This window comes from Sinocyclocheilus grahami, unplaced genomic scaffold, assembly GCF_001515645.1.
Source record: "Sinocyclocheilus grahami isolate Dianchi unplaced genomic scaffold, SAMN03320097.WGS_v1.1 scaffold270.1, whole genome shotgun sequence".
NCBI classification, from domain to species: domain Eukaryota; kingdom Metazoa; phylum Chordata; class Actinopteri; order Cypriniformes; family Cyprinidae; genus Sinocyclocheilus; species Sinocyclocheilus grahami.
The window spans coordinates 1500075-1515535 of record NW_015505449.1 but is presented as its reverse complement, the minus strand read 5'-3'; the positions used below and the strand labels follow the sequence as shown (position 1 = coordinate 1515535).

At 33.6% G+C, this 15461-nt stretch overlaps 2 protein-coding genes across 4 annotated transcripts in view; both read left to right on the top strand.

Moving 5' to 3' along the window:
- The window catches only part of LOC107599675 (DNA repair-scaffolding protein-like), a 56373-nt gene extending 47361 nt beyond the window's left edge, over positions 1-9012 (top strand). The window contains exons 12-16 of one of the 3 annotated variants that reach the window (XR_001610687.1): positions 2043-2130; positions 6071-6130; positions 7539-7754; positions 8754-8842; positions 8937-9008. Coding sequence is in view for 1 of the 3 variants with exons in the window: in XM_016291335.1 (XP_016146821.1) it covers positions 2043-2130; positions 6071-6130; positions 7539-7742 (352 nt within the window). In the remaining 2 variants the exon portion in view is untranslated. Of the gene's footprint in view, positions 1-2042; positions 2131-4868; positions 5002-6070; positions 6131-7538; positions 7755-8753; positions 8843-8936 lie in introns of those variants that run through there. The other 2 variants (XR_001610688.1, XM_016291335.1) reach the window with 2 other exon arrangements.
- LOC107599730 (DNA repair-scaffolding protein-like) lies at positions 7838-15023 on the top strand. The gene is made up of 5 exons (XM_016291412.1): positions 7838-7847; positions 8841-9068; positions 11943-12033; positions 13252-13366; positions 14839-15023. The coding sequence occupies exons 1-5, from the start codon at positions 7838-7840 to the stop codon at positions 14986-14988; spliced, it is 594 nt and encodes a 197-aa protein (XP_016146898.1). The 3' UTR covers positions 14989-15023.
- The last annotated feature ends 438 nt before the right edge of the window (positions 15024-15461 follow it).

Here is a 15461-nt window from a genome sequence, read left to right as displayed (position 1 = left end):
CTACACCTTAAATAAATGATTTTGCAAGTTTGGATTTGTTACAGTGATCTAGCTCATCTTCTCTGTTTCATATTGTTTTGTTTTCTAATTCTGAATGCTATTTCAAGAAAAATTTACTTTTTAATAGTTGTCTAATAAACCTGGCATTGTTGGCTCTTTGGATAAAGTGTGCTTTGGATAAAAGTGTTTGCTGTAAATGTAAAAACAAAATGCTAGAAAAGATGAGTTTTTTGGAGTTAATGCTCAGGAATAGACAGCTTTCTCCAGAAATGAACAATATGACTGTCTGTACTGCAAGACATAAGATATATGGCTTAATTTGAGTCTGATTCTCTCAGTATGTTGAGTGTTTTCAGCGAGGGCTCGTCCCGCTGGACTGGATAGGGCGGTTGAGCGGGTCACAGGAAGAGGTGAGGGGGAAAGAGAGCTAGACTGTGATTAAGACAGCTGTGGAACTGGTTGTGAGTGAACAGATCATGCTGGACTGAGGCACACACAGGGCTCAAGAATGCTATTTAAGCTCCACTAAGAACATTTTATTCTCTCGTTCTAGAAATCCATCTATGTATTAGAGCTTTTAAGAGTCCAGAAACTGAATTTGATCTATAATGAAAAATCAAGAACTTCTGATGATCTCCAAACAGCCATATAGCAACTCGAGTACCTTACACCAGTATATACTATTATAGTTTTATTATAGTTATTATAGTATTATTATAGCTTTTTTCAGTATTTTGAATTAGCATTCTTATATGTGTGTGTGTGTATATATATATATACATATATATATACACATATATATATAAATAGCTTTCTTTTTAATTTTAGTTTAACGTTAGTGATTTTTACTAACGTTAGTAATAGTAATTTTTTGGTGCTTTTACCCTTTTTATTACTTTTTTAAAATATTACTATTTAAATTAATCTATTTTAATAATATTATAAATTAGTGGGGTTTTTTACATTTTCAAATTTCGTTTTTAATTGTAGCTTAAATTTTACAAAAATTAAAAAAAAGAAATTCAAATATTATACTATTTAGTTTTTATTAATATTTTGAATTAGCTTTTCTTTTTATATTTTCAGCTTTCTTTTTAATTTAAGCTTAATATTTAGTAATTATGTGCTTTTGTAATTTTTATTATTTGTAATTATTATTAGAACTATTTAGGTTATGTTTATTTTTATTTCAGTTTTAAGTTCAGTTTTAGTTTTTATTTCCAGTTACTAAATTTAGTTTAGCCAAAACAAAAATAATTTTATTTCAGCTTTATTTCAGTTAACAAAAAGTTTTTAATAGTTTAAGTTTTAGTTAACGATAATAACCCTGGAACCTATTTACGCCATATCCGTTCTAATTGTCATAATGTGGGAGTGTTTATCTGTCAATCTATTAAATCAATTTTTATTTCAGTTTTAAGTTCAGTTTTAGTTTTTATTTCCAGTTACTAAATTTAGTTTAGCCAAAACAAAAATAATTTTATTTCAGCTTTATTTCAGTTAACAAAAAGTTTTTAATAGTTTAAGTTTTAGTTAACGATAATAACCCTGGAACCTATTTACGCCATATCCGTTCTAATTGTCATAATGTGGGAGTGTTTATCTGTCAATCTATTAAATCAAACACAGACGGAGCTGATCTCTGTCCTTTTGTCTGAATGTCAGTCCATCTGAGTTGTTTTGTTAGGAGCATAAACTCGGAATTGGAGTGTTAAAATAACTGGCCTGCCAAATATTAAATTATCAGCATTTTCAATAGCGATAATTTAATTCTTGAATGTTTTAATGACAGATTGTTTACCTCTGTGTGTTTGTGTGAACAAGCCTCAACCTGCTAGTGAAACTGATCTCGTACTTGTCAGCAGACACTGTTCAGCTCCAACAGCAGCTCAACTTGGCAGCATGTCAGTCCAACCGAAGCTAATGAGACTGACATTGTAAACACTCCACCTTCAGCTCCCGTGTTTCTGGAAGGACCCCTGAATTTGAACAATCACAGACTGAAACCTTATTTATTTTCCTCTCTCTTCTTCTCTTTGCAGATGTTCTCCGCTCTTCAGTATGATTGACAGTTTGTGGCCTCCTCCGGTTGATCCAAAATCTCATGACGATCTGCCACAGTCTCCCAGCGTAGGTCTTCAGATCACATCATAAATCACAGCCTGTTTACTTCACATTTATCTCACATGGAAGATTCCTCCTGGATAGTGGCAGTCCAATGTCAAAACAACCGCCACGCTGCATTCTTAACCAAAGCACATAAATAAACCTTCAGAGATTAAAAATACAATATTACTCATTAGCGGTGGTTGCGAAGACAAACATCACTGCAGTTTCTCGTACTAAGAGTTAGGGATTTAAACAAACCCCTGACGCTGAGTATTAAACTTTACTGTGCAACTTGTCCCATACCAGACATGAATGAAATCTAGCAGCTGTTGTGCTGGTACTTTCATACTACAGATTTTCACCTAGCAGGTGAAAACATGGGCAACAAATCCCTTAGACTTACACTGAACGAGAGACCTAGACATCAGAATGTCAACTGTATCTTCAGTTTTTCCCCAAAAAATCTGCTTGTTTTGTAGAAATTGTTACATTCATCTTTTATTAGGCCTAAAACTTTCTTTATGCCTTGGGTTTAAAAAAAGCTTTAAAGGGGTGGTTGACTTTTTTTTCTAGGCTTGATTGTGTTTATGGGGTGCTGTCTAACATGTGTTAATGCTTCGTTTAAAAAAAAAAAAAAACGCATAATTTTTCACATAATTTACCATTATTCCACACCGCTCTGTTCCTTCTCCTATAAACGCGCTGATCATTTCCTGCTTTTATGAAGCCCCTCCCTCAGAAATACGGGATGGGCTCTGATTGGTTAGCTAGTCCAGTGTGTTGTGATTGGCTACACCGTCTCTAGTGCGCGTCTAAACGTCCCGCCTCTCACCTCAGCAGCATGTGCTCCGGTTGTATTGTAAACAATGGCGTCGTCTATATTGCTTATCAATTTGAGCCCGATTGAGACTAAGAGGATCGCGCAGAGTCTGTGCAAGCACAGCTCTTAATGGTATGTTTTTGTTTGTTGTTGTCTCATACTTTTAGATACTCTGTTATTTGTAAATGCTACTGCTTCTGTTAGCTTTTAATATACGGTTTTATCCTGATTAAAGCTTTAATACAGTACGGCAACCACACGCAACCATGTTTAACTGTTCTCATAGCTATGTGAAAATAAGTGTATAAATGGAACCGAGCCGAGCTTGTGATCCGAATGAGAGATAAGAGAGAGAGAGAGATGTAGAGCAGGGTGGCGCGAGGAACAGGATTGAGAACCGCTGCTTTAGAACATTAATTTTGAAACTTATGAATCCATTAGAATCGTTAGAAGACAGAATCACGATTCATATATGAATAGATTTTTACGTGCACCCCTAGTTTTCTTCCTCTTCTCTAAAGCAGCGCAGCATGGCCTCGCCCCCTTTGTTGCATGTTCCTGGGGGCGGAGTTTGTCTGGGTTTGTGATGTCACGAACCTGGGAAGTAACTCGTTGTAGTCCCTACCAGCCGTTTTTGTAGGCATTAAACTGCCAGAATTTTAAAAGACGATATCTCCATTTGCATTGCAACTTTCAGCGCCGCAACTTTGTAGATATTGTTAATGCTCAAACAACAACATTACGCACTAACTAACGTTAAAAAAGTGAAATCGCATTCAACCACCCCTTTAAAGGAACCATTTTCTACTATTCATAGCATTTTGTTATCCTTTTGTATCTTGAAGGACACTACTTTTGAACCTTCGCTAAACCTTCACCAAAAACATTTGTATTTTTTTTCATCATAGCGGGCCAAGTAATGTAAATATATGCAAATGTATGCAGTCATAAGCAGTGTTGGGGGTAATGCATTACAAGTAACGCGAGTTACGTAATCAGATAACTTTTTTCAAGTAACTAGTAAAGTAACGCATTACTTTTTAATTTAATATATCTGAGTTACTTTTTCAAATAGGTAACGCAAGTTACTTTTTTTCCCCCAATTTATTGACTGACAGCTCTCCTGTCCCCATGTTGAGAGAAATCAGAAGATGTTAAATGTAGTTCTATAATAATATGAATATGCATTAATTAATCTCACTTACACACACACAAAAAAGCACAGATTCAATATTCCTCAAAATGAATAAAAAATAATGCAACTCAGAATATGACGTAAACCTGCAATAATTAAATGTTAAACAACACAAATATCCTTTATGTATTTAATCCCATTCTATTAACCGATGTCTTTGCTTCTGACCTTCGATGATCCAGTTCAACCGTACTAATAAGCAAAAGTTACTCTAGACAAACATTTGTGTGTCTTTTTTTTATTGCTGAAGTGTGTTGAAATTTCTTCTTCTGCATTCTACTGTATGGAATTAAATTTACTTTCCCTTCAGCCTGAGGCTTATTCATTTCACTTTTGGTGTGAAAAGGCTTTTATATTTGCCAAAAATAGAACTTTTTTATTTTAAAAACAAACAAGCAAGCCCTGTCCAGATTGAAAAAGGAACCCAAAAGTAACGTAATGCATTACTTTCCATAAAAAGTAACTAAGTAATGTAATTAGTTACCTTTTTATGGAGTAATGCAATATTGTAATGCATTACTTTTAAAAGTAACTTTCCCCAACACTGGTCATAAGTTAATGAGTTTACGGTGGCTTCTGAATGAGTGTTTTTGCTGTTTTGTTTCTATAAATAATCTGGTTGACTGGGAAGGGAACTTTACTCTGAGTGACAGAGGTAAATGATATTTGTTTCCATCAAATGACCCCGCTGAACTAAACGATCTAGTTGATTTTTAAATAGTCAGGACAGTCTGTGCTTTCCAGGATCGAGTCCCACCGCCCAGTTTCTGCTGTAGACTGAGCGTCCAGCAGGGTCACATAGTTCCATTATCAGGACAGACTGAATCTTCACTGTACCCGACCACCTGTACTTCAGACGCTAAGAGAGATCCTTGAGGTACAGCACTCAAAACAATGTCAAAACAGACTGACAGTAACCTCTTTTACCAGACATGCTTCAAAAATAAATAACAAAATCGAGGAATTTTGAGATTTTAAGATTTTAAAACTATACAGTGCCGCTTGACAGTTTGTGAACCCTTTAGAATTTTCTATATTTCTGCATAAATGTGACCCGAAACATAATCAGATTTTCATACAAGACCTGAAAATAGACACAGATAACCCAATCAAACAAATGAGACAAAAATATTTTCTTTTTCATTTATTTATTGAGAAAAATGATCCAGTGTTCCATATCTGTGCGGTGCAAAAGTATGTGAATCTCTAGGATCAGCAGTTAATTTGAAGGTGAAATTAAGAGTAAATTAACTTAAATGATTTTAGCAAATGGCTGCAATATAACAAAGAGTGAAAAATGTAAGGGGGTCTGAATACTTTCCGTACCCACTGTATATCTAACTATGTTCAGGACAAAAATATTAAAAAAATTATAATAATTATAATAATAATAATTACAAATGACTTTTTGTGAGTGCAGCTATTATATCTTATATATATATATATATATATATATATATATATATATTTGTAATCAATTTTAAAGATCATTATCCAGTAATATTAATTATTGAAAATGAATTGGTTGAGAGGTGTGGAACAGTGTTTTATTATTATTTATATACATTTATAGTTTTTATTTTGAATGAGCTTCAGTCTTTATATTTTCAGTTTTCATTTTAATTTTAGTTTAGGTTTTAGTAATTTTGTAATGTGCATTTTTAGTAGTTATTTTATTTGTTATATTTATATGTGTAATATTTCAGTTTTAGTACCTCAACCTATTTATTTTGGTTATTTTCCAAGGTAATATTTCCAAATTTTAAGTGTTTTTTAAAAATTATTTTTAAGTGTATGCTTTTCATCTAATATTTATATTTTGTTTTATTTCAGCTGTTTTCAATTGATGAAAATGCTGTTTAATAGTTTTAGTTAACAATACCAACACTGGTGTGCAAACCAAGTAAAATGATTTACGAATGATTCTTTCTTTCTTTGTTTTTTAGGATGAATCTTCAAGGTGTCGTTGCAGCTTTTGGGCCACTGTGGTTCATAAACAATTACTGGTAATGTTTTCGTAATCTATTTTTAACAACAAATGCATAAATCAGATCATCATTTTTCATCATAGCTATCTTTGTGGACCACCTTGGCACGCCTGGTTTAAAGAGTGTGAGAAATAGTCCTTAGCTTTGCCTTTAGATTGTCTTCTTAAGAAGCCACCGTAGCTGTTTTCCCAGCACATTTGCCAAGTCTTCATCCCTCAGGGTTGCTTCCCAACTGTACACCTTTGGAAAAGTGTTTGGAAAGCTTTACGCGCTGTTTGACGCAAGCTTCCCTTAAGTGACATCATCCATTGACAATCTGTTGCACTGATCTAGCAAACCCTCAGACTTTGGACTTTGATAACCTGGGATTTATTTGTAGGAGGTTAAGGGTCATGCACACACGCTGGTGTGGATAGTAGATTAACCTTTTTTGTTTTGTTTTGATTTGCTCTGTTTGTTTTGCTATTGACATTGCACATATGTGTATGATGACAGATTTATGTCTTTATAAATGAGGCAAAAAAAAAAGTTGTATTTAGCCTCGTGTATTCAAACCGTTGTTTGATTAACACCCATATTTTCCCCAAATTTACATACATATTATTATTGCAAAATAATTGCAATCCTTTGCCATTTACCCTTTATCTGAACTGCTTTTTATTCTTTTACATTTTATGTCCCAAAATTGGGTCGTAACATAGCGTTACCTAATATATAGATTGTTTTTTCATATTGAAATATTAGAATAATTTCTTTCATTCTTGAATTCCTGCACATGAGATATACTCAAACTTTTACACAATTTTACACAATATTTATGTCCACATATTTGAAAAGAGAAAATGTGCATTGTACATTGAAAAATTAAGCGTTAGCGTTATTTCTGGCAGGTCACATGAGTCAAGCTTGCATCAGCTGATTCTCAGCTGATCACATCTACCTATAGGAATACGACACCTATCGCGGCATTCCTATATAAGCTCTATTCAGTATTATTCAGCAGCTTTTCAGCTTGCTCAGGAGCAAATTACCCTCCTCCATCCCCAGCTCCTCCTTTCGCCACAGTCAGGACTTGGCTTTCTGATATTCCTTGCTAATCAGACTCCTTTATCTTGAATAAAGTGTTACACTTAAATATCATTAAGTACATTAATGATATCTGCCTTGTTCTGTTCTGTTAACCCTGGGGGGGTTATTATTGCTGCTCTCCCTGCTCATTCATGACAGGCTGCATGGATGGGCAGGGAGGTTTTTGCCCAGAACAGAACCATACCGCCAAACCAAACTTTATGCTAAGTATCTATCATTTTGACTATAGTGGTCCTGACAGAAGTATATTCCAGTGCTAATCTTAAAATCTCAAGTCAGTTCATAATAATTTATTTAATAAAATTCACTGATTTCCACATGCATCTTTGTATTGCAGAGCTCAAATGCAAGCGAGAGGGAGATGCTGCTGTTTGTGACAGATCCCAGTCTGCAAATGGAGCTGAACACAGAGGGGAACAGGAGAACTATAACCATGTATCTGAGCCCATCCTGCCTGATCCAGAGCTCAGTAACACAGGCGCTGGAAACCCCGCAGACACAACCCCTTCTGATGTTCAGAGACGCTGTTGGACATATATGAACACATCAGCTGGTATTGTCTCATTGTCTCATGACTTACTAATTATTGGTTCAGTCTACCATAATGGTAGTAATTCTAAAGTATTATAATTAACAATGCCTCAGGGTTATTATAGTTAAATGAAACTGAACCAAAAATTAAAACCATTAAAAAAACAAAACAAATTTTGTTACTTGAAATTAAAATATAAAAAAACTTACAAATTAAATTAAAATGAGAAATGTTGCCTTGGCAACTAGATTAAATTAAATCTCTTTGCCAAGGCCTTATTTCTATTTTTTATTTAATTGAACTTGATGTACTAAAACTGAAATAATAATAAATACAAACTATATAACAAAAAAAACAACAACACAAAACATCTACTAGTTTTAATTAAAACGTTAACTAAAATTTAAACAGAAAATGTAAAAATAAAAACTGATTCAAAATTATACTAACAACTATAATAATATCTCAATAATACTAAAATAAAACTGACTATAAGGTATTATTGGGCATTATGAGGATTCATCTTAAAAACAATGTAAAGAACATGTCCAGGTCACGTTTTACCCTGAAATCAAAAGAGAAAAATAATCAGTTATATAATTTTTTTCATTTTTGGACTATTAACATTTTTTTTGCATTGTGACATTATTTTCATGATAATCTCATTACTGTAATGTGAGTAATGTGAAAAGAATGATATTATGTAGTATATATAGTATAGTATAAGTTGTAATAAATAATTATATATTTTACATAATAATGTATTTATACGTCATGGTAGTATCTATGTACATAATTAAATTATTTAAATAAATTACAAAATCAATAAATAAGTGAATTTGTGCTTAATTTTAAATAATGTCACAAAATGTTCCTAAAAATAGGCATCACTTTTCTTTTTTTTCTTTTCTTTTCCTTTTCATTTTTGGGTGAAAAATGACCTTGACATGTTTTCATGAGATGCAGCCATAAATGCTTTATAATGCATAAAAATGTTATTTATTTATTTATTTTTTAAAGGAAAAGTTCGGCACTACTGAATGGAAGCCGTTCAAGCTGAAAGTCTCTGTGGTTGCTTCTTCATGTCTGAACTATTTTGAGATTTAGAGGTTTCCTACATTAATCTTCATGTTGTTATTTCTCAGAGCCATGACTGTAGAACGTTCCATGACATTAAACTACTGCTCCTTTTTCGTAAACCAGCTCAGATACTCTGCTGGGAACAGACAGTGATCCAACTGGAACCAGAGGACCCATCCTTCTCCATTCCGCTGCCCATAATACTAGAACACCTGGATCCAGAAACCCTCCCATACTCTCTCTGCACTGTCACAGGTTGGTATATTCCCCCCAGAGCCTCCCTTGTTTTGAGGAGTTGGTATGATCCAGCCTGACAGAACCAGATCTCGGGTGGGAGGGGGGCCATTGCTTTTTAAATGGACAAAAACAGCATTTTTGGCCATTTAAATGAAACCAGTTGTTTGTTGGCTCAGGCTTTGTTCTTGTGGTTTGTTATTTGCTCCTTCCTCCTTAAAGATCTTTCTCCCACATGTTGAAGTTGTCTTTTTGCCTGGTGTTGAGATATAAAAGTCACATTTTGTTACAAAGTGTTCTGTTCATTCTCTTATTATATTATTTTAACTCATGCAAAGTGATGCCATTTCTCTGAATTGTTTCACTCTTTAAATAATCCACAAATATTGACCATCTTCTTAGCAATAATAGTTTTTGAGAGTTATTTCATTGCTTTTTTAAATATCATCAGTAATACCACATATCAGAATCAGAATCAGAAGAGCTTTATTACCAAGTATGTTTACACACACAAGGAATTTGACTTGACGACAGGAGCTTCCAGTGTAGAAGAAAGTACAACATAGTGCAGAGATACATGATAGTGCAGACATACAGAGGAATAACACAGTGGGGATGTAATATAACACTAATATAATAAAAAAAGAAAATTTAATAATGTACTATATTCAGAAATAGAAATATAGGAAAAAATGTAATAGTTTAGATAAATGTACAGATATGTTTATTAGTGTGCAGATATGTTATTTACAAAGTGTGCAGTTTAATATAAATATACTATGTTAGTTGTGATGGACGATGTATAATTATGAAAGATTAATTGAATTAAGTATTGAATATAGCTGAATATTCAATATAGCTTGTGGGAAAAAAACTGTTCTTGTGCCTGACTGTTCTGGTGCTCAGTGCTCTGTAGCGCCGACCAGAAGGCAACATATCTAAAAATGTATCATTCAGAAAATGGAAAACACAGTTGTGTGTTATTCGCAACTTGTTTTTTGCCCAAGAGCTGTCCAGTTAGACGGGGTGAGACCATCTGACATGTAAATCAATTAACCACATGCATCATACAGGGGTCGGTTTATCTGCAGTAATATTCATAGAATGGCTTTGCAGTGGCAGTTTGTAGAAAAAATTATGTTAAAGGCTAAAAACAGTAGAAAACAGGCTAAAAAATGCCTGGCTAAAAACTGAATGGAAAAAACAATTGCAGAAATTTGTGTAGAGTTAGTAGTCAGAATTTCTCTAAAACAAAAAAAATCTCCCTAAACATATTGAGTAAATAAACATACTGTCTACTCTTTGGTCTTTGACTGACCAATGGCAGATGGGAAATTCGTTTAAAAACATTATTTAAAATTATTATAATATATATTTTTTTAAAAATTGAATTTTACTAAAATAATTTTGTTGTTATGGTATAGTAATGTCATGCTTTATCTTTACCAGAAAATCTACCAACAAATTCTCAATGGATAATGAACATTTCAAATAATTTTTAGAGAACTTTGAGAAAATATTGTGTAAAAATGTTTAAATTTGTGTACATTTCATTTGCTCTCATTTCCTCTCATCTTTGCATCTTGACATTATTTTCATGATCATTTTCATTACTCTAATTGGAAAATAATTTGATTAATTATAATAAATCATATTAGTAATTATTTGAATAATGACTAGTAACAAGTAAATATTAGTCATTATATTGTAATGTATGTAAACATCATGGTAGTATTTATTTAAATCATTAAATTATTTAAATAAATTACACAAAACAAGTCTGCATTTGTACTATTTGTCATGAAAACAATGTCACAAATTCTTAATGGTCCTAAAAAGATGCATTATTTTCTTTATCAGGAATAAATAATTTTTTCTTTTAATTTTGTGGTGAAAAATGACCTGCGCATGTTTTTATGATATTCAGCCATGAATGCTTTATAATGCATTACAGATTGTCTGTTTTAAGGAAACGTTCAAAACTACTGAATGGAAATTATTCAAGCTGAAATCCCTGTGGACGACCAAGGGCATGAAGCATACATTTAGATTCTGTTATGTCATATTTTGTCATCCACACTGAGGTTTCATGCAGACATTGTTTATATTTTTCCACGTTCAATTAGAGGATAGAAATGTGATATTTGACACTCCGTGTTATTCTTTGAATCTCTGTGGCCATTTCACCCTGAAGATAAGACAAATGATCTGATTCAAAAGTGTAACAAGCACAAATTATCTTCTGCAGTGGTCAGCAACTTCAGCTTCTGGCTGAGTGCAGAGGTTCACGCAGGAGTCTTATCACACTGCCTGCTGTTTGTTATGTAACACAGATGTGTTTGTGTGCTTGTGTTACTGCTTTTATGATGTTATTGGTCAGAAAATGTCCATGCAGAGACTAAATTTAAAGTTCTCAGATGAAGTCAGATGTGTTCATTTATTTCTGTATAAAATTTCATGGTTCATTTCACAGTAGTAGGTCAAATCAGAAGGGTAAAAATAACAGTGATGAGCTAATTTACGCAGTAAGGAGTAAAAATAGCAGTAATGGGCTTATTCATAACCAGTAAACTGAAACTAGCAAACAAATTGTTAAAGATGACATCCTTAAAAATCAATCTATGGTTCCATGAAGAACCTTTAACATTCACGGAACCCCTGATTCCACAGAAGGTTCCAAAAATGGTTATTTAAAAAAAACTGTTCACTGAAAGGTGAACTAAACATTGTTCTTCTATGGCTTCCCTTTTGGAACCTTAATTTTTAAGAGTGCAACTGTGTTAGTTACTAATACAATACATAGTTTATCCTGTGATCAACAAGCAAATTGATTTGAGTCAAGTGTGTCAATGAAAGGATTTTAATGATTTGTTATTTGCATATGGTTATGTGCAGGTGTGGTTGTAGCAGTGGATGAAAGCACAGCGTTCTCCTGGCCCACTTGCAGCCGCTGCGAGAGCTGCCGTTTAGCGACTCGAGAACAACAGTAAGTCCAAAGTTCTTCTAAACCAGTTCTAAGTCCACACTGGTGAACTTTAAATACCAGAAGCAATCCTGAGTGAACATCAACCTCTACAGCATCTGTGATAAGGATGGGCTGACAGATTAACATTAGTTCTAGAGAACTATTTCCTAGGCGTTATTAAAGCAGCATCACAGCTGCCAAGTCCTACTTGTGTCATCTTGTAAAATGAAGTGTTTATTGAGTCCCAAATGCTTTCTTTATTAAGAAGCAAGTCAGAAAATTGAGTTTTCCCAAAGTACATTATAGGGGACGTGTTTGTGGCATTTTATTTTGTTCCCAAAGCCACAGAAACAGACTTAAAGGAATAGTTCACCCAAAAATGAACATTTCTTGGAGATTCACTCACCCTCAGGCCATTCAAGAAGATGTAGATGAATTTGTTCCTTCATCAGATTTGGAGAAATGTAGCATTACAGCACTTGCTCAGCAATGGATCCTCTGCAGTGAATGGGTGCCGTCAGAATGAGAGTCCAGACAGCTGATAAAAACATCACAATCACACAACTCCAGTCCATCAAATTAATGTCGTGTGAAGTGAAAAGCTGCGAGTTTATAAGAATTACTTGTGGATTATTGTGATGTTTTTATCAGCTGTTTGGACTCTCATTCACACTTCATTCACACTTGTCAACTTTATCCATTGACATTCCTATAAGACAAACTGTAGATCATAACGCCAGCAATGCCAAGATTATGGATTTAATTCCCAGCAAATGCATGAAAAAAAATGTATGCCTTGAAAACCAATGCAAGTCCTTTGAATAAAAGCATCTGACAAATAGAATATACAGAATAATGGTGCTGTCCTGGAATGCTAAATGCATGTGTTGGTCTTGTACAGTCCGTAAGGTTGTTGACCCATATGTGTTCAGAGTTAAAGGGATAGTTCACCTTCAGTTGCTGGTCCCCATTGACTTCCATAGTATGGAGAAAAAAAACACACTATGCAAGTCAATGGGGACCAGCAACTGAAGGTGAACTATCACTTTAATGTGTAAGACGCCTCCATTACATTGTGTTTAATCACAACCCACCACATGGCTAAATTGTTTTCACATTCCTGTGTAAGAGCTAAAGCTAAAGTGATGAATCATGGTGCCTTTGAGCCCTCAAACTGAAAATGACTCAACAAACATTAAAAAAAACAGCAATAAAAGTTGCATGTGTGTTGGTTTCTAGAAAAGGATTCGTCTGTTTAGCATGTGGAGCAGTGATGGATGAACCCATCGTAAAGATGCAGCTGGAGGTGTTTCTGAGCTGCTCCTCACTGAGCCACTGTACCATTAAAATCAAGGTGAGGTGCTTTCAGCTGCTGTATGAGGAAACGTTCATTCCCACGGGGGACAAAAACATGTTGTAATCATATGTAAAAAAAAAAATTTTTTTAAAGGAAATGAAGCAGATAATAATTTGCATTCATTTAAATCATGTTAGATTTTCATTACTGTTACAATAAAATGTCCAGTTTTCCTAAATAGAATAAATTAAATGCAATACAGCAAACATTTTTATAATAGATATATACTTTACAGTTTAAATAATTTGCATTCATTTAAATATCAGCTTTTGACTAGTTATAGAAAAATCATGTCCAATTTTTTTTTAAATAGCATAAATGAAATGCAGTACAGCAGACATTTATATGATATATAAATCCTTTACAATTTAAATAATTTGCATTAATTTAAATGATATCATCTTTTGACTACTGTTATAGAAAAATCATGTCGAGGTTTTTTTTAAATAGCATAAATTAAAGACAGTAGTATGATATATACATACTTCATAATTTAAATAATGAAGTACTTTTTTTGCACCTAATGAGAATGATATTTTGCACATGATCACATATGTAATGTCATACAATCATAATAGTGAATTTTATTCATGTAAATATACATATTTTGGGCTGATATATGACGTAGACGTCTTCATGACAGGTTTCATGACATTCTGCTGAATCTAATTCTTGAAAACAAACTCTTAAGACAGCTGTATCTACATCTCACATGACGTTAAAATGATTATCATTAACACTTGAGAAAGTGAAGCTAGCATGATTTTATCGCTCATGCAGAAACGAAAATGTTACATTTCCTGGAAATTTCAGCGAAGGCGGAGGGTCACATATTATGGAACAGATTAACAAGATACCTCATACGTTATCAGAAATGAGTTTCACCCACAGAACCTGAATAAAGTTATGAAGTTTGTGACAATTTGGGACTACTGAGTAAATGATGTATGAAAGAGAAAGTATAGATGTTCTGATCTTAACAATGTTTTATTGTTATTTTGACTTGTTTCTTAAGCACAAAATCTCAGTCTTAAGTGTAAATTATTAAGAATTTACTGAATACTAAGCCATTTTCATAATGTGTTTAGCTGATGCAACTATAACCATGCAAAAGAAGCCTTTAACATTATTTTGTCTAATGCTGTCAAGCGAAAATGTCTTAAAATGCTTGATTAGATGAGGTCAGACAGGGTTGATTTCCTGAGGCCTTCAGAGTCTAAATGATTTCCAGGGTTGTCTGTGAGTTAGCAAAAAATATTAATGTTTCATAGTTTTTTTTCCATATTCCTGCCACATCGTATGAATCAAATTATGATATTAATGCATTCATGTGCATGCGTTTCAGTTGACCATTAAATCTCTTTTGAACTCGACAAGATGTACTGAGGTACGATTCTGGACTAGCAGTGTGAAAGTGTCGGTCATTTAGAACCATTTCTGTTTTGAATTCATAGTTAATTGTTTGTCAGGGTTACAGTGTGGAAAATGTTCTTGGGTCGGAGATCGGTCCTCTCAGCGTCTTCGTCCACGTCGTCAACAGAAGTCACACTGTTTGGATGGGTTTGGAGGAGTTTGACCTCCACTGTCTAGCACACTTATCTGCTCATTTTATTGTTTAAATAGAATAATTAGTCAACACTGGTCTTGCCTTATTTCCAAATGTACACTCTAAAAATTGCTGGGTTGTTTCAACTCAACTTTGGGTCAAATATGGACTAACCCAACCGTTGGGTTAAATTTTTACATTCAATTTTTAACCCAAAAGTTGGGTTAGTTCATATTTGACCCAAAGTTGGGTTGAAACAACCCAGCAATTTTTAGAGTGTATGTAAATAAACAAAAAAGTGTAGAGTGCTAGAATAATTCTACCAATGTTCATTCTGGAGCCTGTCGTATTTTGAAAACTGTTAAGAAAACCAGAACCATCAACTAATAATAATAGTATGAAAGATGCTCATGTGATGTCCAGTATCAGCTGATTGATTACATTATGGTGGTGTTGAAGTTTATTTATTTGTACAGTAATTGATTTATTGCTCTCTATGACAGCTGAATACCTACGTTTACTATAAACAAAAGTTTTATGCCAGCA